This window comes from Lissotriton helveticus, chromosome 1_1 (genome assembly GCF_964261635.1).
Source record: "Lissotriton helveticus chromosome 1_1, aLisHel1.1, whole genome shotgun sequence".
NCBI classification, from domain to species: Eukaryota; Metazoa; Chordata; class Amphibia; order Caudata; family Salamandridae; genus Lissotriton; species Lissotriton helveticus.
Window position 1 is genome coordinate 1467348362 of NC_136057.1, and position 24267 is coordinate 1467372628.

General features: G+C 47.5%; 1 protein-coding gene across 2 annotated transcripts in view; it reads right to left on the reverse strand.

The window, feature by feature from the left end:
• Positions 1-24267, reverse strand: part of LOC144828139 (E3 ubiquitin-protein ligase DTX3L-like) — an 814092-nt gene that overhangs the window by 442474 nt on the left and 347351 nt on the right. Inside the window, exon 5 of one of the 2 annotated variants that reach the window (XM_078686255.1) lies at positions 16368-16536. The exons of the other annotated variant lie outside the window; for it this stretch is intronic. Coding sequence (XP_078542381.1) covers positions 16368-16536 — 169 coding nt within the window. The remainder of the gene's footprint in view (positions 1-16367; positions 16537-24267) is intronic. 2 annotated transcript variants of the gene reach the window in all.

The following is a 24267-nucleotide window of genomic DNA, read 5'->3' on the forward strand; positions in this document are numbered from 1 at the left end:
CGCAGGCGCACCAAAGCTCAGAAGGTGCACATACGATTCCTGGACTTAGCGACTGCATTGGCAATCAAAGCTATTACTATGAGGTAGAAATCTCCAAAGAGCCCCCCACTACACATATGGCGAGAGGAAGTACTCAGATTGGGTAGCGCGGAAACCGCAGCACTTAGACGAGAAGAGGCAAGGGGGTTGCGGAAGCATCCCATTTCTATGGAATGCGACGTTCTGCTTGAGGACTTCACACAACTAGACATCCCACTTACATTTCCGGACCCGCCACCCTGATACACTTTGTCATTCATCACAGGTCCAGCGACAATCAGGGTATTCTGAAGAAGGCCCAAAGTATACCGAAGGTATAGGTTGACACTCATGACCTTGCATATATATGAGACGGAATAGACGACAACATACAAACAGACCAGGTGGGGCGGAGAGGGCAATTAATTTAGTTTAAGGTTGTGAAAACACAGATACATGTCATGACCTATTAGGGACATTCGTAATTATTCTGGATGAATCCACATGTTGCATTTATTACATTGTAAGTTCTATGTTATAGAAATGATCGATACAAAACCTGTAGCCTGTACACTTACTCATGATGACTGATGGGTTCATGTTACAACAAAATGTAAAATGCCGAGACCATTTGTTATGATGTGATGCACCGTGAATAATGGCATAATAAAGTTTGTTTAGAAAAAAACATAACACGTTCACCTCACATGAGGGACTGGCAGCCCTCTGATACTGTGTAGCACGCTCCAGTCCGATTCATTTTTTCAAAGCAGTTTGTTTACTATCAGGACAATCGATTTTTATCATTTGGTGTGCAAGTGACAACCTCCCATTTCATATCTGAAGAGTTCAGTGGAACCCAAAATGTAGACAGAGGTAAAGTAGATAGCACCTCAATCTCTATTTGTGGTAGTGTGGTTGAGCACTAGGGCTTTATCAAAGGACAGTGTTAAGCATTTGTTGTACACACTCAATCAGCAAATGATTTCACACACTCAAACACTGAACTTTAGGCCAATTGTTTTTGTATAAAAATATTCTTTTAGTTATTTTATTTTATAGAACCAAGCAAGGCTGGCACAGGTTAGCAATAAATACTTTACAGTAGTAATGCAGTTTGAAATTGTTTGAAATGTATAGTTCCTGATAATGCCATGCTTTTCAGAATACAGTACAAATACTTTGTATGGAATTTTTGGTAAAATTACAGGTAAGTTACTTTTGAGATTACTTTTCTTACACAGTGCAGTATACCTGGATACTACACTGAGACATTTCCTGTAAACAGGTTAGTAAAATCGTGTTTGTTAGTTAGTAAAATTTTAAAGAATTTCTTTAGGTTTTCAAACTCAACACTTAGAAACTTTTCCAAGAAAAAACAGTCAATGTTAACTTATGGAGGAAAGGAAAATGCTACTTACCACAGTATGCATCTGTTCTTGGCATATAGAGCTGTAGATTCATATGCTTTAGCATAGATCGCCATCTGGTGTTGGGTCCGGATGTTTGGCACTTTGTTTTTCTTCGAAGAAGTCTTTCCAATCACGAGGTAGGTGACTCCTCCTTTCGGTGATAATACACATGGGCATCGACTCCATCCTCAAATTGTTTTGCCATAAGGGTGATGATGAAGTTAATAGGAGTAGTAAAGAGATGTCCATGTATAACGTATTTATGTAAGGTCATAAGGCAACAGATAAAGGTTTCTGGGGAGGAGGGTGGGCGCACATGAATCTACAGCTCTATATGCCAAGAACAAATGCATACTGTGGTAAGGAGCATTTTCCATTTGAGGCATATGAGATGTAGATCATATGCTTTAGCAGTTATCTCCCTGGTGGTGGCTAACCTGTAGCTGTTGCAGTGGTTTGTAATAGTGTTCGTAAAACTGCTTGGCCCACACTAGCTTGTTGTCTTGCTAACACATCTACACAATAGTGCTTTGTGAATGTGTGAGGTGTAGACCATGTTGCTGCCCTGCAGATGTCATCTAATGGTATATTCCCTAAGAATGCCATAGAAGCCCCCAGCTTGCGTGTAGAATGCGCTCTGGGGGAATTGTTAATGTGTATTTAGCTTTAATGTAGCATGTTTGAATGCACTTAACTATCCACCGTGCAGTACCTGCTTTTGATATGGGATTGCCTTTATACAGTGGTGCCAAAGCAACAAAAAGTTGTTTTGTTTTCCTACAGGGTTTAGTTCTTTCAATGTAATATAGTATGGCTCTTTTGACATCTAATGTGTGAAGAGCACGTTCTGCCACTGAGTCTGGTTGAGGGAAGAACACAATTAACTCAACGGACTGATCAATATGAAAGGCAGAGACTACCTTTGGTAGAAATTTTTGATTAGTGCTAAGAACCACTTTGTTTTGGTGTATTTGCAAAAATGGTTCTTTTTATGGTTAATGCCTGAAGCTCAACAACTCATTCTAAGAGATGTGATGGCTACAAGGAAGGCTACCTTCCATGTGAGAAATTGTAGGTCACATTTGTGTAAAGGTTCAAACACTGAGCCCATTAGTCTTATAAGAACTATATTGAGATTCCACACTGGTAAAGGTAGAAGCCTAAGAGGAATGATTCTTTTGAGTCCTTCCATAAAAGCTTTGATAGAGGGTACTCGAAACAAAGACAAGTGCTGCCTGTTTTGTAGGTAAGCAGCTATTGCAGCGAGATGTAAGCGTATGGATGTATACGCTAAATTAGAATGTTGTAGGTGTAATAGATAGCAGATGATGTTTTGGATTGAAGCATCTAGTGGATTGATTTAGTTGTTTGTACAGTAAATTACAAACCGATTCCACTTAGCTGGATAGCATGCTCTTGTTGTAGGTCGTCTAGCCTCTTTGATTACATTCATATAGTCAGGCGGAAGACTGAGGTAACCAAACTCAAGGATTTCAGGAGCCCAATCGCAAGGTTGAGATGACTGGGATCTGGATGTCTTATCTCTCCATGGTTCTGAGTGAGAAGCTTGAGGGAGAGGTGTAATTTTGGGTGAGGGACCACTAATAGTTCCAGCAGGGTTGTGAAACAGAGTTGTCGAGCCCATGTGGGAGCAATTAGGATCATTGTCATGGAATGTTGTTTGAGTTTCAGAACCACTAATGGAATTAGCGGGAGAGGCGGGAAAGCGTAAGTAAATTTTCCTGACCAGTTCATCCATAGCGCATTGCCTTTTGGGCATTTCGCGTTTAGGTGTGTGGCGAAGAGATCTATTTCTGGGTAGCCCCACATTTGGAAGAATGAGATGAGAACTTGAGGATGTAGTTCCCATTCGTGGATCTGTTGTCTTGGACGACTGAGCAGATCTGCAATCTGGTTGTTTACTCCTGGGAGGTGTTCTGCAAGGAGATTGAATATGCTACTTACCAGTATGCATCTGTTCTTGGCATGTAGGGCTGCTGACATTCATATCTATAGCATGGATCGCCGCCTAGTGTTGGGTCCGGATGATTGCACATTGTTGTCCTGAAAGAGTCTTCGAAGTATCACGAGATAGGTGGCTCCTCCCCTGGACTACAGTGCGCATGGGCATCGACTCCATCCTCAGATTGTTTTTAGCCATTGTGGCAAAGATGGAGTGTAATAGTGTAAGCGATGGCCATGCTGAAGAGTAAATGCAAGAAAGTCTGCAGCCGCTACAGGCGCCGGGGAGGAGGGCGGGCGATATGAATGTCAGCAGCCCTACATGCCAAGAACAGATGCATACTGGTAAGTAGCATATTCAGTTCGAGGCATGTGGGCTGCTGAATTCATATCTATAGCATAGAATACATAGCAGTCCCTCCATTATCGGCGGCCGCCTGTGCCAGCTGCAGACGTTTGAAAAAGTGTCTTTAGAACAGCCTGCCCTACAACTGCTTGCTGCTTGGAGTGCACATCTACACAGTAGTGTTTAGTAAATGTGTGTGGGGTAGACCATGTGGCTGCTCTACAAATGTCTTCCAAAGGGATATTACCAAGGAAAGCCATGGAGGCCCCCAACTTGCGGGTGGAGTGCGCTCTGGGGGGGACCGTTAAAGTGCGCTTAGCTTTTTGATAACAAATTTGAATACACTTAACAATCCACCTGGCTATACCTGCTTTGGAAATGGGGTTGCCCTTGTGTTGGGCAGAAAAGGCAACAAAGAGTTGTTTCGTCTTCCTAAAATCTTTGGTCCTATCAATGTAGTACATCAAAGCTCGTTTGACGTCAAGAGTGTGGAGCATTCTTTCGGCCACTGTCTCTGGGTTTTGAAAGAACACAGGCAGTTCAATAGTCTGATTGACGTGGAACTGTGAAACTACCTTAGGAAGAAATTTAGGGTTAGTGCGCAGCACCACCCTGTTTGAGTGAATCTGTATGAATGGCTCTTGTACAGTGAGCGCCTGGAGGCCCCCAACTTGCGGGTGGAGTGCGTCTGGGGGGTACTGTTAAAGTGCGCTTAGCCTTGTGATAGCAAATCTGAATGCACTTAATGATCCACCTGGCTATCCCTGCTTTGGAAATGGGGTTGCCTTTGTGCTGGGCTGAAAAGGCAACAAAGAGCTGTTGTGTCTTTCTAAAGTCCTTGGTCCTATTAATGTAGTACATCAACGCTCTCTTGACATCAAGAGTGTGGAGCATTCTTTCTGCTACAGTCTCAGGGTTCTGAAAGAATGCGGGCAGTTTGATGGTCTGATTTACATGAAACTGCGAAACCACCTTAGGAAGGAATTTAGGGTTAGTGCGTAGCACCACCCTGTTGGCGTGAATTTGAATAAATGGCTCTTGCACAGTGAGCGCTTGCAACTCACTAACACGCCGTAGAGATGTGATGGCAATGAGAAAAGCCACTTTCCATGTTAAGAACTGAATCTCACATGAATGTAGAGGCTCGAAAGGTGGGCCCATCAACCTGGTGAGGACCACATTGAGGTTCCACACCGGAACTGGCGGGGTCCTGGGAGGGATGACCCGCTTGAGCCCTTCCAAGAAGGCTTTAACAGCAAGCACCCTGAAAACAGAGAGATGCTGCCTGTTTTGAAGATAAGCCGCTATGGCGGATAAGTGTATCCGAATGGAAGCATATGCTAGATTGCATTTGTAAAGATGTAACAAATAGCATATGATGTTAGGAATGGAGGCATCTAGCGGGTTGATGTTGTGGTCTGTACAGTAAACGACAAACCGCTTCCATTTTGCTGCATAGCAAGCTCTGGTAGTGGGCTGTCTTGCCTCCCGGATGATATCCATGCATTCCGGAGGCAGATTAAGGTAGCCAAATTCTAAGACCTCAGGAGCCAGATCGCCAGATTGAGCTGCTGCGGATCTGGATGCTGAATGTCGCCATGGTTCTGCGTCAAGAGCCTGGGTGTGAGGTGCAGCCTTTGATGCGGTACCACGGAGAGTTCTAGAAACGTGGTGTACCATGGTTGGCGTGCCTACGTTGGAGCAACCAGGATGAGAGTCATCGAGTGCTGCTTTAGCTTTCTTGCCACCAGCGGGATGAGAGGTTCTGGGGGAAAAGCATACGCAAATTTGCCTGACCAGTTCATCCATATCGCATTGCCCTGCGACTGTGGGTGAGGGAACCTGGCGGCAAAGCTTTGGCATTTTGCGTTTTCCCTTGTGGCAAACAGGTCTATCTCTGGACGACCCCACTGCTGGAAGTACGGGCGGAGTACTGATGGATGTAACTCCCACTCGTGCATCTGGTGGCTGTACCTGCTGAGCAGATCCGCCATCTGATTGTCCTTGCCCGGGAGGTGTTTCGCCATGAGGAAGATGTTCCTCTGAATGGCCCACTTCCACATGCTCTGAGCCAGATGAGACAACTGTGAAGAGTGTGTACCTCCCTGTTTTTGAATGTAGTACATCGCCGTCATGTTGTCCGTCCGGATCAACACAACCTTGTTGCACAGATGTACCTTGAAGGACTTGAGCGCCATGAAGATTGCCATCAGTTCTAAGTAGTTGATGTGCATCTTCTTTTGCTGTGTCGTCCATAGTCCCTGCACCGTGTAGTGGAGCACATGAGCTCCCCATCCCTGGAGAGATGCGTCCGTTGTCAGGGTAATCTGTGGCACAGGCTCGTGGAACGGTAGGCCCTTGCAAAGGTTGTGTGGAGTCCACCAATGCAGAGAGCTGAATGCCCGACCGGTCACCAACACTAGGTCTTTCAACTGTCCTCGAGCCCACTGATGTGCCAAGCATTCTTGGAGCGGACGCATATGCAATCTTGCGTGCGGGACTATGAAGATGCAGGAGGCCATCATGCCTATCAACTGCATGAACACTCTCGCTGGAAGGGAGTGTTGCGGTCTGAACTTTTGGATTAGCGACTGGATGTTGTCGATCCTCACTAAGTTTGGCTGAGCCGTGGCCTCCAGAGTATCTATCGTCGCGCCCAAATACTGCCGCACATGGGCCAGCTGAAGGTGCGACTTTGGATAGTTTAGTGAAAAACCCAGACTGTGAAGAAGGTGAATGGTGTGGGGCATGTCGGCGGTGCACTGCTGGGCTGACTTTGCCTGAACCAGCCAGTCGTCCAGATAAGGATAGACGTGGACGTTTTGTCTCCTGAGGTGCGCCGCCACTGTCGCCAGACATTTCGTGAACACTCTGGGGGCTGTGGTCACTCCGAAAGGAGGGACCTTGAATTGGTAATGCCTGTTCTGGATAGTGAACCTGAGGTATTTCCTGTGGGATGGACGGAGTGGGATGTGAAAGTAAGCATCCTTGAGATCTAAGGTTGCGAGGAAGTCTCCCTGATTTAGCAATGGAAGAACCTGCTGCAGTGTTAGCATGTGGAAGTGTTCTGAGAGAATGTACTGGTTTAGGGGCCTTAGATCCAGAATAGGTCTGAGGGACCCGTCCTTCTTTGGGATTAAGAAGTACAGGGAATAAACCCCTATGCCTTCTTCCCCCACTGACACGAGCTCTATTGCGCCTATTTGCAGCATGACAAGAACCTCCTGCTGCAATAAGTGCAAATGCTCTGCTGACATAGGACAGTGTCTTGGTGGTATGTTGGGTGGAGTGGATGTTAGCTCCAAACAATAGCCGAACTGGACAAGTTTCCTGACCCACCTGTCTGTGGTGATGGATTTCCAGACTGGCAGAAACTGCTGGAGTCTCCACCCGACAGGTGTTTGATGGTCGGGGGCAGTGACAGGTAGTCACTGTCTGTTGGTGGCGGAGGAACGGGAGTTGTTGTTGCCCCTGCCTCTGCCCTTGGTGCTGTTGCCGCGGTATCCTCCTCTACTCTGCTTGGTGTTACGAGGATTGTGTCCCACCTTTATTGAACTGTGTCTGCTGTGACATGTGGCCTCTGTTAACACCTCGATTGCCTGAGCGACGAAAAGTGTTCCCTCGAAACTGTTGGGACTGTAGAGCTCCCATGGACTTGGCAGTCTCAGTATCTTTCTTTATTTTTTCCAGGGTGGAATCCACCTCTGGACCAAACAACCTGTCAGGGTTCACCGGCTGGTTGAGGATAGTAGTCTGTATCTCTGGCTTGAACCCGGAGATTCGGAGCAAAGCCTGACGCCTCAACATTACGCTAGTGTTGATTGCCCGTGCTGCCGTGTCTGCAACGTCTAGTGCACACTTTATAGCAGCGTTGGAGATGAGCTTCCCTTCCTGTATAAGCATTTCAGCTCCCTCTTTAAACTGATCTGGTAGGTGTTGCAACAGGGTCTCTAGGGTGTCATAGTGTGCCCTGTCGTATCTGGCCAACAGTGCCTGCGTGTTTGAGATACGCCAGATGTTGGCCGCCTGAGCTGCTACTCTCTTCCCTGATGCCTCCAGCACTTTTGATTCTTTGTCTGGGGGAGGAGCTTCACCCGTGGTTTGCGAGTTCGCCCTTTTGCGGGCATTAGAGACTACCAAGGAGTCCAACGGCAACTGGCCCTTGATGTAGGTAGGATCGCCAGGTGCCGGTCTATATTTCTTTTCAATCCTAGGGTTGACAACCCTCGACCTTGTAGGTTCCTTAAAAATGTCCGCAGCATGCTTAAGGACCCCTTTCAGCATTGGAAGAGTCTTAATAGTCTTTTCAGCAGTGGAGAAAGTGTCAAAAAGGAAGTCAACCTCCACAGGGTCAGCATGCATCTGAACAGCGTGGTTTTTAGCTGCCCTCTCAATTAAGGCATTAAATGCCGCAGAATCTTCAGTGGGAGACGTTTTGACGGTGTACAACTGAGGGTCATGGACGGTGTGCTGATCCCCTTGATCACCTGCCTCCACCCACGAGTCCTGTTGCTCATCAGGCTCTGTATTGGTAGGAAAGTCGTATTCTTCATCCTGCTCCCCTTCATCCTCTCCATCAGAATAAGTGGGTGAGGGTGTTGCACTTTTTTGAGTCAGTGGAACTATTGGTTCTACGAAGACTGGTGTTTCTGGTGCAGGTCTTTTGCGCTTTAGAGGAATTGTAAATGACTCCAAAGGCTGCGATGCTGTAATTTTCCTTTTGTAAAGCGTAAGCTTTCTGGTGTCGGCATCGATGAAATGCTCCGACTGCTCCTCTAGCAAGGGTGGTTGATGCTTCAAGCCCCCAGCCGGGTGCATCGGTTTCGATACCACAGAGTCCTTGGGCACGGAGCGTGGAGCGAAGGCCTTCGGCGCCACATTAGGCGGTAACGTGAATAGGATTGGCGTCGAAGTTTTTTGCGTCGGGACATCTTGCTTCGGGGCGAAAGGTGTCTTCGGTTCCGATGCCGAAGCCTTGTCCTTAAGTCGCTTGAGGGAGTCCGAGACCTGCTTCGTAAAGGAAACGGATGGTTTTGTGGACGCGACAGATGACCTCGGTCCACCCCCAGGGGAAGACCCGAGTATCGATGACTTTGGTTCGTCCGATCGAGGCGTAGGAGCAACCTTCTTCGGGGCGCTACGATCTCTATCCACGGCAGCAGCCGTCGACGCCAACGGCTTCGGGGTGGTGGCCTTGACTACCGGCGCCGGGATCCCAGACTTCGGCTCGGCGCCCTTGCCTGACGTCGTCTCGACGGACCGTTTGGCTTTTGGCTCTACGGCCTTGTCCGACTTCGGCTCGACAGCCTTTTTGGATTTCGGCTCGACTGCCTTGCTCGACCCTGAGTCTACGGCCTTTCTAGTGCTTGGCTCGACGGCCTCGACCACTTTTGTCACTTTGACCGGGTCGACACCTTTTTTAGGCTTCGACCCCTCTGAAGACGATGGCGTCGATGGGGTAGCAGACGTCTTCGGTTTCGATGGCGCCTCGACCATCTTTGTTTTTGTCGACACCGATGGTTTCAGTTTCGGTTTCGACAATGGCGGCTCCGCTGAAGTGTCCGTAGCCGGGCCGGAAGGCGGGGCCGTGGATCTTGGTGTAAGGTCTTGGGTAAGGCCATGTGGCGATCCCTCGACCTGAGCCTTTGTAAGTGTTCGAACGGGGCATAGCCCTTCCTCTGGGCTATCTTCCATGGCCCCATAGGCCTCATCGTCGTCTCCTACCTCGTCGACGACTTCCTCTATGTCTTGGCCTTCGACATCCGCGTCGTAGTCGCATTCGATGTCCACCGTTGGAGGTGAAATCTGCATCTGAACCTCTTGTTCGTCTGCTTCTTCGGCGTCAAAGATGTCCACCGGTGCCGGGGCCGATCGCCGGGCCTCGAGGCGCGCCACGCGTCGAAGCCGAATCGTCTTCTTTGAACGAAACCTGGAACAGGCCATACAGCTGGCTTCGTCGTGGTCCGGCAACAGGCACTTGTTGCAAACTGGATGGACGTCAATGTGAGGATACTTCGATCCACACACGGGACATTTCTTGAACGGACTCCGTTCCATGTCGTCGAAAGTCTTGCTGCGTTGACAGGGCCTCGATCACCAAGAAGTCACCCGACTCCCTGGATATCCGACTCAAACTGAGTTGGAAGTGAACTGGGACCGAACGCAAACAATACCGACGGTTCGAATAAAAGGCCTTCTGGCCTTGAAAAGTTTATACCGATTCCGAACTGGAGAGAACGAAATTACATCCGAACCCAATGGCGGAAAAAAAAAAATCTGAGGATGGAGTCGATGCCCATGCGCACTGTAGTCCAGGGGAGGAGCCACCTATCTCGTGATACTTCGAAGACTGTTCCAGGACAACAATGTGCAATCATCCGGGCCCAACACTAGGCGGCGATCTATGCTATAGATATGAATTCAGCAGCCCACATGCCTCGAACATATCTTTTAAGGAATGGCCCATCTCCATATGCTTTGAGCTCGTTGTAAAATTTGTCTAGAGTGTGTGCTCCCCTGTTTTTGTATGTAGTACATTGCTGTCATGTTGTCTGTACGAACTAGGACAGCTTTGCCTACTAGATGCATTTGGAAGGCTTTAAATGCTATAAAAATTGCTAGAAGCTCCAAATGGTTTATGTGGAGTTGTTTTTGTTGTAGGGTTCACATGCCCTGATTAGTATGTTTTTGAAGATGAGCCCGCTCCCAACCAAAGAGCGAAGCGTCTGCTGTTAGCACTATCTATGGAACCGGGTCGACGAATGGCCGCCCCTTGGAAAGGTTTTGTGTATTCCACCACTGCAGAGTGTGATGTGTGCAGCCGTCTACCAACACCAGATCGGTTAGCTGACCCTGAGCCTGGTTCCACTGACGTGCTAAGCATTCCTGTAGGGGATGCATCTGGAGTCTTGCGTATGGAACAATTAGAATGCAAGAAGCAATCATTCCGATCAATTGCATGAACACTCAGGATGGTAATGAGTGTTGAGTCTGAAAGAGTGATATCAGGGTTTGCATGTTGTGTATCCTGAGTGTTTTGGGGTATGCTAGAGCTTTGCAAGTGTCTATTGTGGCTCCCAGGTACTCTTGCGTATTGGAGAGTTGGAGATGAGACTTAGTGAGGTTCACAGTGAATCCCATGGCGTGAAGCAGCTGAACTGTTTTGTGAGTTGGTGTATGCAGATGTGTTGTGACTTGGCTTTTATTAGCCAGTCGTCCAAGTAAGGGAAGACGTGAATGTGTTGTCTTCGTAAATGAGATGAGACTACTGCTAGCCACTTGGTGAACACTCTGGGTGCTGTAGTTACCCTGAACCGGAGAACTAATGCTGCCCGTCCACCAGAACCTGAGATATTTCCTGTGAGCAGGGTGAATGGGAATATGGAAGTATGTGTCCTTTAAATCCAGAGTGGAAATAAAGTCTCCATGCTGAAGAAATGGGAGCACCTGTTGTAGTGTGACCATGTGGAACTGGTCTGATTGAATATATAGGTTTAGCTGTCTGAGGTCTAGTATGGGTCTGAGAGATCCGTCCTTTTTTGGAATCAAAAAAGTATAGGGAGTATACTCCTGTCCCTTGATGATGTAATGGGACTGGTTATATCGCATGTTTTTGTAACAGAGAGAGAACCTCTTGTTTTAAGAGGGTGAAATGTTCTGGTGACATTGCACATTCTCTTGGAAGGATAGTTGGGGGAGTGCAAGTAAGTTCCAGGCAATAACCATACTGGATAATGTGTATTACCCAATTGTCTGAGATGATTGAATTCCTCACAGGTAGGAACTGTGAGAGACATCCCCCGACAGGTGTGGGATGATCGGGGGTAGTGGAGGGAAGTCACTGTTTATTAGCAGGAGAAGAGTGGGTGGAGTTACCTCTGCCTCTTCCTTTATTATTATTCCCTCTGTAGCTTCCTGGAAAATATCCTCTGGAGGAGGTAGATTGGTTGTTATTTTTATAAGAGGAGGAGGGATTGTCTGATGACACTGTTTTTGAGCCACCCCTGTAAAAAAAGAGGCGAAAGGTACCTCTGTTAGGCAATTGTAAGACTTAGCAGTTTCTGTGTCTTTCTTCATTTTTTCTAGTGAAGTATCGACTGTTGGTCTGAAAAGATGCTCCTTATCAAAGGGCTGTTTAAGTATGGAGGAATAGACCTCCGGCTTGAATCCAGAGATTCGAAGCCAAGCGTGCCTGCGCAGCAGTATGCTAGCGTTGATGGCATGAGATGCTGTGTCTACTGCATCTAGTGCACATTTAATGGAAGTGTTGGGGATAAGCTTACATTCCTGAATGAGGTCGTTAGCTTTTGTATTATACTCATTAGGCAAGTGTTGCATGAGTTTTTCCAACTCATCATAGTGAGCCCTATCATAGCATGCTAACAGGGCCTGAGCATTGGCAATACGCCAATGGTTAGTACCCTTCAAAGCTACTTGTTTGCCTGAGGCATCAATGAGTTTAGAGTCCTTATCAGGAGGAGGGGCGTCGCCTGTAGTTTGAGAGTTAGCTCTCTTGCGAGTGTTGGATACAACAAGAAAGTCTAAGGGCAACTGGCCTTTTATATATACAGGGTCTGTAGCAGCGGGCATGTATTTTTTATCCACTCTAGGTGTGAGTATTCTGGCTCTAACCAGGTCTTTGAATACCTCGTCTGTGTGTTTTAACAGGCCCTTTATCATTAGTAAAGTATTAATAGACCTTTGCGAGAGCGTAAATGTCTCCACAAGGAAATCCTCTTCTAGAGGGTCTGTATGGAGCTCCACCCCATGGTATTGAGCAGCTCTGTTGATAAGCTGCGCAAAGCCATTATTGTCATCAGGTGAGGAGGGTCTGGAGGGAGACAGGTAATGGTCCTTATTTTGATCTGGATCCTTATTATAATCTTCCCAGGGATCAGTGTCTTGTGGTATGTTTTCGTCGCCTGGCATATTTTGATCTTCCTCCCCATGCCCATAATTTTCATCCTGTGGGTCAGGTGAAAGTGAAGGTGGTGTTGAATTTGATGGTGTAATCATTAGATTGAGATTACCAGGATGAGAGGGAGGTAAGGGGGAGAAGGGTTAGTACCCATGTTCTTTTTCTTCAGAGGTATAGCAGAATCCTCTGAGAGATCCAGTTTCCGTTCTTTAGGAAGAGCGGCCCGAAGGTATCCAGTTTCAGGGTCAATAGTAAATCTCTTCTGTTTTGGATACAAAACTGCGTCTTCAGATGGAGGCTCCTTGGAAGAATTATCTTTCTCTTTAGGAGTGGATTTCGGCTTGGAAGATTTGGGCTAAGAGTTTTTGTGCGCCGAATGTTTCGAATCAGAGTGTTTCGTTTTTGCCAGTTTAGGGTCTGAAGGTTTCCTAGCTCTTGGGTGTGGAGGATTTTGGTTTGAACAATTTCGGTTCCGGAACTTATATCGGATCCGAGGTGTCTTTGATGCCAACTTTGTAGAGTGGCACATGTTTTGTCTTATGCTTCGGTGCCGAAGGTGTTGTTTCGGCACCAGAATGGGGCCGGCTCGAGCCCGAGTCGGAAGGCTTATCTTTATGTTTCATAGCCGGGCTGGAGGTCGGGGCATCTGAAACTTTTCTCAGTGTCAACCAAGGGCGGGGGTGTCTTCCATTTTGATTGCGGGGGTACATGGGGAGTTGTACTCATGGTACGCTGACCCGGAGTGACGTTCAGGTCTTCCTCCATGTCGGAGTCAGCTTTGGACATGGAGACTTGTTCTTCTTTCTCGGCTTCTGCGGCTGGATGGTGAAATTCTAAATCTTCACTGAAGATGTTTGGTACGGAGCCGCTGCCGCGTTGCATTCGTGGCATCGAGCCCGATGATCACAAATGATCTTTTTCTATCAGAATGATCGACATGCTTCACAGTCCTTCTCGTTCTGCTTTGGGGATAAGCAGAGGTTGCAGACCTCATGTAAGTCAGTGCGTGGAAACTGGGAGATAGCTTCAATGGAGTCCGTTCCATCGACTGCTGGCTTGGTCGGAACAGGTCAGCCCAACGGCCCACCTTGAAGTTCCCGATCAAAGGTTTTCACAATTTACACGGTGCGCGTTGAATGGGAAATCGCGATCGATGGACAATACTGTAGAGGGTAGAGGACTGAGCGTCAAAGGGGTTTGAAAACGATACCGAACCGGAGCGCAACAATACACATCCGAACCCAATGGCGGAAAAAAACAATCTGGGGATGGAGTTGATGCCCATGCGCACTATCACCGAAAGGAGTCACCTACCTCGTGGCTGGAAACACTTCTTTGAAGAAAAACAAAGTGCAAACATCTGGACCCAACACCGGATGGTGATCTATGCCTAAAGCATATGATCTACAGCTCATATGCCTTGAACATAGTGCTATTGGTTTTAGGGTAAGTATTCAGTAGTGGGAGTTGATGTTCTGGGGGTAGACTCAGGGGTCCCCCAGGGTCAGGGATGGACTCTTGTTACACACTCAGCGGCACTAGGGTGGCTGGGTGCAGAGTGCTGAGGCCCAATGTTATCCAAAGGGGGATAGGGGCCTCCGGTTGGTGGCTGCTGACGAGCAGGCCACTTGGTTGTCAGGGCAAAGCTCCTGGACTTCAGCTAAGGGTAAATGGGGAAACAAAGCAGCACCAAAGGTGCACCCTCAGCGACACTAGGGCGGCCGGGTGCAGAGTGCTGTTTCAATGTTGGGCGCCTTGTTTGCAATGGGGAACCTCTGGTTTGCAAAGGCACTGCAGGCTCGGGCGTGAAGGTCTTCTAGTTGTGACCACCACTTTGAGAGGTAAGTCAAGATGCTGGGGTTTGGTTAGGCACCGTTGGTTGGGCCACCCAAATCCGTTGGGCGAAGGGTGCAGGGGTGCCTTTTAGGGTTCAGATCTTCTTATCGGCTCCTAGTCGCGGTTGGGGGACCTTCTGGATTGAGGCTGCAGGCGTAGGATTGAGGCAGGTCAGGGGTCACCGGATCTCGCGTCAGGATCACCGGGGAGACTTCCTCTGGGTGTTGGGCCACTCGGGCCGTGGGCGTCAGGTGCAGAGTGGTACAAACTTGTGGATCCTTGTGGAGTTGGAGTCTGGTGTTTGAACAAATCCAGTGTTCACAGGAGACAGAGTCATTGGGATTGAAGGCAGGCAGGTCCTCCGGGTTTCTCGAGGTTGCTTGCAGCAGGACACACCGGGATTTTGCTGGAGCAGACAGGCCAGTAGGGCTGGGGCCAAGTCAGTGGGCATCCTCCTCTTGTTAGCTTTGGCATGGCTGTTTGGTCCTTCTTCTTTTCTTCTTGCAGGTTCTTGTCTAAGGAAGCAAGGTTCAGGGGTGCCCCTAAATACTAGATTTAAGGGCGTTACAGGTAGGTAAAGGGTTGGGACCAATGGGTCCCTTCCCTGGGGTGGGTAAACCTCCAATGATGCCACCCTCCAGTGGGAGGGGAGGCCATAAGCCTTTCCCTGGTTGGCTGAGTCCCCCCATCTGCAATGGTTCTCCCTCCCAGAGGGGGCGGGGGGGCAGTCAGAGCCAGAGGGGACCAGTTGCTGAAAGCAGCAATTGGCCAGGGAAAGCTCAGAATAGCGGCAACCTTTGAAGCTTCCCCTTTGTGAACCCTGCCTATCCTGGGGAAGGAGACGTGGCACCTTGTCCCAGGATGTGCATTGTTTCCGACCCCAAAGAGCAGCAGGCTCTCGGCCCAGGGGTCCAGAAACATGTCTGGTGGTAGCAGCTGAAAGAAGCCACTCAGCCTGGACACTAGTGGTGGGTTAGTTTTCAGGGGGCATCTCTAAGATGCCCCCTGTGTGCATTTTTCATTACATCCCACACTGGCATCAATGTGGGTTTAATGTGCTGAGAAGTTTGATACCAAACTTCTCAGTTTTCAGTGTAGCCATTATGGTGCTGTGGAGTTCGTAATGACAAGATCCCAGCACCATATACTCTTAATGGCAGCACTGCACTTAAAATGTCTAAGAATGGACCTAAACACTGTAGGGGTACAGGGCTCATGCACCTGTACCCTCACCACTGGTATAGTGCACCCAGCTAGAGGAGTGACTGACCTATGTCTGGGCAGTGGGTTGTAGGCAGGGTACACAGAGATGTGTGCCATGTCGACTCTTCACGTTGTTTTGCGCCAAACATGCGCCTGCAAAGGCAGTGTGTGAGTGTAGTGGTACAGAACCTCTAAGGGTGGCACAATAAGTGCTGCAACCCTTAAAAGCCTTCTCTGGTCACAGGGCCCTGGGTACCTGTGGTACCATTTACCAGGGACTGACCTGTGGCCAAGGATGCCAATTGGGGTCGTTTTGGGGAAAGAACACAGGCCCTGGGAACCTGATTGGCAGGGACCCAGGGCACGCCAAGTAAAAGTGCATCAGTAGTCTGGCACAAAGTGGGGAGGTTACTGCAACAGAAACCCACTTTCCTACACGAGGCAATGTACGTAACTATGGCTCTGGATGGCTGAGGTGAGGGACTTGTTGCGGGACTGTAGTAGTGGGTGGACGAGTGGTGCCACCAGTGTTGCTCTGGGTATGAGTTATCGTATTTAAAGTCAGGTAGTCAAATCATGTAGTCGGTGGGTTGTGGAGCTCCGGGGTGGAGTTATGGAAGGAATTAAGGAATTTGCATTCTGTTTGTTCTCAGAGGCATATCAGTATATTTACCTGCAATGCAGTTAAATTCCACAATTAGAGTGCCCGGTTCATTGCCCTTTAATACTTTCTGAACTTCTAGCTGAAGCACATGGCAGAGATTTCGGATACTCTCTTCCACTTTGGCAATGTTATCAATCTCGCTTTCTGCAATACCTCTAACCAGCAGAGCGTGAACCTCCTGCAAGCGGAATGAAGAAAAAAAAACAGAAAACTTATTTAATCTTTTATTTGAAAAAGAGAAAAACATGACAATTTTATGAATTGTTTGGGGGGTAACTAATATAATTTTAATACTCAAATACTTTATTATTTTTATTTGTTACTAATTACTTACAGCTTGTTCATGGTTACAAAATAAACCATTTGAACTAGTTACAGGAAGTATTTACATCACCAAAATCATCAACAGAATGTACACAAATATTTCAATATTCGAACAGTGTTATTTTGGAGTCTGCCCTTATTTTCTACATCCTAGAACATTTATAATGCTCATCACCAATGAAGCAAGGAGTAAACAGATAATGATTGTATTTTAAATGACAACACAATATTCTAAGAGAGAATCTAATAGTCTCAAAAGTTTACAGTAATTTATTACATAAACAGTACTTCCTATCGGTAGCTGCCCAAATCTAATTTGCATGCACGTCTTGATTCTCAATGGGGCATTAAAATTGGACTTCTATGCTGTAGTAAGAGGTTTAAATAGTTATGGTACAGCTCCAAATAGAGTTCCTTGACACACATAGCCAGTGCCAAACTGGGCCTCAGGACTCAGCGAGATTGTGGAAAGTGGAAACCAGGTTGGGCCGCCATAACTGACAACAGGTGTATCAATGGCATGATAGTCTCTAACCAATGAGCACAGTATTAAAACGTAACAATTGTAATTTTAGCTATGACGCTAATTACGCAAATGAAATTGTGAGCTTTTCATAGATGGTATAAGTAGTTTGCAGGACACCTTGCTATTGAAATAGATACCACATTCAAGAGGCGAATACCCTCAATACACCAAATGCCACTAAACCTCATGCGACCAAACACCGTACCTTGACACTTGTCACAGTTTCTCTTCAGAGCATAACCAGACCATGCTTCAAGAGATCTCAGAAGCCCATTTGGGTGAAGTCACTGAGTAGCAGATCGTGTGCGTAATAAAAAGCACCAACCCTTCATGACCCCAGTTGGGGAAACACATGAAAAAGAACTTAGGAACAATGTCTAAATCTCTGACTTCATAAAGGCATGAATAAAGACCGACGGTTGGATGGTCACTAATACAGGGAACAGCGGTCCTCGTACCTGCGGGAGGGCTTAGAACAGGAGTGAGCCTCCTTAACCGGCTTCCATCTTTTTACAAATGACTAATCTTCAATTCCAGGGCCTATACCAGGTACACTAATTCAGCTCAGACTGACACGCGACAGATGACCACCGAATCCATACCATGTTATTTGGTGGAATTTAAATGATCAGAACAGAACCATTTGCCATTATTACCTGTATGTAAAGAAAAAGATGCTTGCAAAGACCCTTGAGAAATGACTGCTGTGTTAAGATGTTAAGATTGTAGTATTTTATCAAAATTGTGGCTTGTGAGATTATGTCTGTTCAGAAAGGAAAATGCTACTTACCAGTATGCATCTGTTCTTGGCATGTAGAGCTGCAGAGTTACACACTGTTGCATAGATCGCCATCTAGTGTGGGGCCCGGATGTTTGCACTTGTTTTTGTCCTGAAAAGTCTTTGGAAGTCACAAGATAGGTGACTCCTCCTTTGGATCATATTGCGGATGGGCATCGGCTCCATCCTTAGATTGTTTTTTAGCCAGCAGGGAAATGATGGAGCTTTGTAAGAAAACAGGGAGGATGACCATGTAAGCTGTATCTAATTAAGATAATACTAGAACAGATAAAGGTAGCCGGGGAGACAGGTGGGTGTGTGTAACTCTGCAGTTCTACATGCCAAGAACAGATGCATACTGGTAAGTAGCATTTTCTGTTCGAGGCACATGAGCTGCAGATTACATACTGTTGCATTTATTATATTGCAGTACCTCCTCTTAGGGGCGACCACCAGTATCTTTTGCAGTAGTTTGAAATAGTGTTTTGAGTACAGCCTGGCCCACAGTAGCTTGTTGTTTAGTCTACACATCTACACAATAGTGTTTTGTGAATGTGTGCGGTGTAGACCATGTAGCTGCTTTGCAGATATCATCTAAGGGAATGTTCCCTAAAAATGCCATTGAAGCCCCTATCTTTCCTGTAGAGTGGGCTTTAGGAGGGACAGATAATGTACGTTTAGCTTTGTGGTAGCAAATTTGTATGCATTTGACAATCCACCCAGCTATCCCAGATTTTGATATGGGGTTGCCTTTGTCTGGTGGTGAGAAAGACACAACAAGTTGTTTGATTTTACGAAAGGGTTGTGTTCTCTCTATGTAGTAAAGCAATGCTCTTTTGACATCTAGGGTATGAAGAGCTCTTTCTGCAAGTGTTTGTGGCCGCAAGAAAAATACAGGCAGTTCCACAGATTGCTTGAGATGGAAGGGAGAAATTACTTTAGGAAGGAATTTAGGATTAGTTCGGAGAACAACCTTATTATGATGCATCTGCAGAAAAGGTTCCTGAATGGTTAGTGCGTGTAGTTCACTAACTCTTCGAAGAGAGGTAATTGCTACCAGGAAAGCAACTTTCCATGTTAAGAATTGTAGCTCACATTTATGTAGAGGTTCAAAGGGAGGTCCCATTAGCCTAGTGAGAACGATGTTTAAATTCCACACAGGTGAAGGTGGTGCTCTGGAAGGAATTATTCTTTTGAGGCCTTCCATAAAGGCTTTTATGGCAGGTACTCTGAAAAGTGATAGATGCTGTCTATTTTGTAGGTATGCTGCAATGGCGGCAAGATGTAGTCTAATAGACGTGTAGGCTAAGTTACATCTTTGGAGGTGTAGCAAGTAGCCTATGATGTGTTGGATAGACACATCTAGGGGATTTATGTTGTTGTTATGACAATATATTACAAAACGTTTCCACTTGGCTGCATAGCATGCCCTAGTGGTGGGACGTCTAGCTTCTTTAATGACGTTCATACAGTCAGGGGGAAGGTAAAGGTAACCGAATTCTAGGACCTCAGGAGCCAGATCGCAAGGTTGAGTTGAGCTGGGTCCGGGTGTCTGATCTCTCCATGGTTCTGGGTTAAGAGGCGTGGAGATAGGTGTAACTTTAGGTGCTGTACTACGGAAAGTTGTATCAATGTGGTGTACCACAGTTGTCTGGCTCAAGTTGGAGAAACTAGAATGAGAGTTAGGGAATGTAGCTGTAGTTTGTGCACCACTAGTGGAATGAGTGGGAGAGATGGAAAAGCGTACGCAAATCTGCCTGACCAGTTCATCCATATCACATTGCCTTTGGACAGTGGGTGTGGATATCTGGAGGCGAGGCTTGGGCATTTGGCGTTTTCATGGGTGGCGAAGAGGTCTATCTGAGGTTGTCCTTACATCTGAAAGAACGGTCGAAGAACTTGTGGATGAAGTTCCCACTCGTGGATCTGTTGTGTCTGACAGCTTAACAAATCGGCTATGGTGTTTTGTACCCCTGGAACATGTTGGGCTAAGAGGAAAATGTTCTGAGGTATAGCCCATCTTCATATGTTCTGTGCTAGCTGAAAGAGTTGCAGAGAGTGTGTCCCGCCTTGTTTTTGTATATAGTACATGGCTGTCATGTTGTCCGTGTGGACTAGGACAGCCTTGCCTGATATTAGCTTTTGGAATGCTTTTAAGGCTAGGAATATGGCTCGTAACTCCAGGAAGTTCATGTGGAATAACTTTTGTTGAGATGTCCACCTGCCCTGCATAGTGTGTTGCATTAGGTGAGCTCCCCATCCGGAGAGCGATGCGTCCGCTGTCATGACTATTTGAGGAACCGGCTCTAGGAACGGTCGCCCTTTGGAAAAGTTTTTGGTGTTCCACCACTGCAGAGAGCGGTGAGTACGACCGTCCACCAACACTAGATCTGTTAACTGACCTTGAGCCTGGTTCCATTGGCGTGCTAAGCACTCTGGAAGGGGACGCATCTGGAGTCTTGCGTGAGGCACTATGAATATGAAAGAGGCCATCATCCCTATGAGTTGCATGACCACTCGAGCTGGAAGAGTGTGTTCCGGTTGAAATTTTGTTAGAAGAGCTTGCATGTTTGCTATTCTGACAGGAGAGGGATAAGCTAGTGCTTTTGAGGTTTTTATTGTGGCACCGAGGTATTGTTGTATTTGGGACGGTTGGAGATGGGACTTGGTGTGGTTTACTGTGAACCCCAGGTCGTGGAGTAATTGGATTGCTGTGTGAGTGTGTTGTACACACTGGCTGTATGAGCTGGCTTTTATGAGCCAGTCGTCGAGATAAGGGAAGACGTGAATGTGCTGTCTTCTTAAGTGTGCTGCCACCACTGCTAGGCACTTGGTAAACACTTGTGGTGCTGTGGTGACTCCGAATGGGAGTACTTTGAATTGATAGCGGTGACCGTCCACTACAAATCTGAGATACTTCCTGTGAGCTGTGTGAATGGGAATGTGGAAATAGGCGTCCTTGAGATCTAGGGTAGCAAGGAAGTCGTTTTGTGAAAGCAGAGGAAGGACCTGCTGGAGTGTGACCATGTGGAAGTGGTCTGGCTGTATGTACAGGTTTAGGGGTCTGAGGTCTAGAATAGGTCTTAGAGAGCCGTCCTTCTTTGGGATAAGAAAGTACAGGGAGTAAACTCCCTTGTTTTGTTGGTGCAGGGGAACTGGTTCTTGGCACTTTTTTTAAGAGGGATATTACCTCCTGCTTAAGCAGTAACACATGTTCTTGTGACATTGGACGCTGTTTGGGTGGTATGTTTGGGGGGGTAGATGTTAGTTCGAGACAGTAACCCGATTGAATTATTTGTCGCACCCACCTGTCTGATGTGATGTTGGTCCAGACAGGAAGGAATTGTTGTAGTCTTCCCCCGACTGCAGTGGAATGGTGTGGGGGAAGTGGAGGGAAGTCATTGGGTGGGGTGGAGGCAGAGCGGGAGTTGTTAGTTTTGCCTCTGCCTTTGTTATTGTTACCCCTATAACCACCTCTTTGGTAGCCTCTAGTGAAGGTGGATTAGGTAGAGGTTTTGTAAGAAGTGGAGGGGCTATCTGAAGAGTAGCATCTGGTGGTGCCTCTGTAGGATGAGCGACAAAAGGAGCGTCTAGGAGCTTGCGACTGCAAGGCTCCCATAGATTTAGCTGTGTCGGTAATTATTTTTTATTTTCCCAAGGAATACGTCAACATTAGAGCCAAATAGGTGTTACTCATCGAATGGTTGATTGAGGATGGTACTCTGGACTTCAGGTTTGAAACCTGAAATACGTAGCCAGGCATGCCTACGCAAAAGGACACTGGTGTTAATTACCCTTGAAGCCGTATCTGCCGCATCTAGGGCCCAACGGATGGAGGTATTGGTGATAGTTTTACCTTCTTGTATGAGTTCATTGGCCCTATTTTTATATTTGTCTGGGAGATGCTGCATTATGGATTCCAGTTCATCATAATGTGCCCTGTCATACCTTGCTAACAGCGCTTGAGTATTGGCGATGAACGCCATATGTTTGCTGCCTGTGATGCCGTTCATTTGCCAGAGGGGTCCAGGAGTTTAGACTCCTTATCTGGTGGGGGCGCCTCACCTGATGTTTGGGAATTTACCCTTTTTCACGCATTGGAGACTACAAGGGAGTCTAGTGATGCGGCTCCTTTAATGTAGACTGGATCTGTAGGGGCAGCCTTATACTTTTTCTCGAGCCCTGACTAGGCCCGGACTGGCCATTGCGAGCACCGGGCAATCCCCTGGTGCGCCGCAAGGGTGGGGGCCGGTTTGGGGGCCGTTTTTGTTACAGGGCCGTTTTAGCAGCATAGCTGCAAAATCGGCAGTGTAACAAAATCGGCCGAAACCGGACCTGGCAAAGAGCTCGGTTGCATCCCCAAGGGGCCGGCCGAGCACTTTGCCAGGGCCGGTTTTGGTTCTCAGTCCGGCCCTGGCCCTGACTGGATCTTTAAATACCTCTGGTGCATGCTTTTTGACCCCCTTAAGCATGGGTAGAATTGATGTGGACTTTTGTGTGGTGTCAAAAGTGTCCATGAGAAAATCTTCCTCCATGGGGTCGGTGTGTAGGTCAACCCCATGGTATTGGGCAGCTCTGTTGACGAGTTGGTGAAATCCCATAGTGTCCTCTGGAGGGGGGAAGGCCTGGAGGGGTATATGTCATCCTGGGGACCGTTAGGGACGTCCGGGGTGATATAATCATCCCATGGGTCAGGGGAGTCAGGAGGACTAGTATTACCTAGTGGTTATTTGTCCGCACCTCCCCCTGTATCATCAAAGGTGTTATCCACATCATCATCATCTTCTACTGGAGATGGGGATGGTGTAGAAGAGTGATGTGGTGGGGGAGGAGGTGGAGGAGGAGGAGAAGGGAACCTTAATGGAGAGGTTGCAATGTCTCTCTTTTTAGGATGAGGAGCCGGTGCAGGCGCATCTAGTGGTCTTTTCTTGGAGCTAAGAGCCATTTGACCAGTCTTAGGATCTTTCACAAGAGTTTTTTGGGTAGGATCTGGTCGAAACAGTTGTTCTGTATAAGGTATATCCTTCGGTGTCGAGGTTTTCGGTTCTGGAGGCTTTTTCAGCACAGACTCGTAGCTGGTCTAGGTTCTTTTGATTTTGAACCGTGACTTTTTGCAGAATCTTTGGCCGGTGAAACCGTGACTTTTTGCAGAATCTTTGGCCGGTAAAACGTGTTGTTTTTTCGGTTCGGAGGCCTATATCGGCTCAGAGGCATGGGAGTCAGGCCCTTTGGTGGCAGTTTTTTGGTCGTCTCCGAGTGTTTTTTCGGTGTCGAGGAGCCCGTGCTAGTCTTCGGCGCCAAGTGCTTGGATGTCGAAGCAGCGCTCGGCGTGGATAAGGAAGAGGATGGCTTCTTTTTCAGTGCTGCTTGGTGTGTGTCGGTACCCGGAGTAGGCTGACTTGGGCCCGAGTCGCCTGAAGGCTAAGTAGGATTCATTACTGGACCCGAAGGCGGGGAATGGGAAGCAGTCTCTCGGTGTGCACCTGGGCAAGAAGGCAAAGGTGTGACCGAAGCCTTCTTGGAGGATGTCGAGGGAGGGTCGGGGTCGACGTGTGTACTCACAACTCACTGTGCTGGAGTGATCTCCTCGACGTCTGTGTCCTCGGCTTCAGAGTAGCTGACGACTTCTTCGACCCACTCTTGTTCTGGCACGTCGATGCCCTCTTAGAAGATGTCATCGGTGATCGAAGATGACGAGTGAGCCATGGTCCTTCGAGCTGATCGGTCCCGAATTGTCTTTTTGTAGCGGAAGGAGGCACAACCTGAACAGTCCCTGGCCTTGTGCTCGAGTAAGATGCAAAGGATTGCACACTTCATGGAGATCGGTGTGGAAAAACTTCAAACCACATTGAGGAAATTTTTTGAATGGCGTCCTTTCCATGAGCCAGAAGATACGGGCTGGGTAGGCCCGAAGGCCTTTGTCGACAACCAGAATCGAAGACTTCGAAGTTGTTGAGACTCGCGTCGATGGGGGAACGCCTTCTAGACAATACCATCAGAACGGGTGAATGATTGCACGCCGAAAGAATCGATTCCAAACCGGAGCGCAGGAAACACATCCGAGCCCGATGGCGGAAAAAAACAATCTAAGGATGGAGCCGATGCCCATGCGCAATGTGATCCAAAGGAGGAGTCACCTATCTCGTGACTTCCAAAGACTTTTCAGGACAAAAACAAGTACAAACATCCGGGCCCAACACTAGATGGTGATCCATGCAACAGTGTGTAATCAGCAGCTCATATGCATTAAACATACGTTTTTCACGAGTCATCAATTCTAT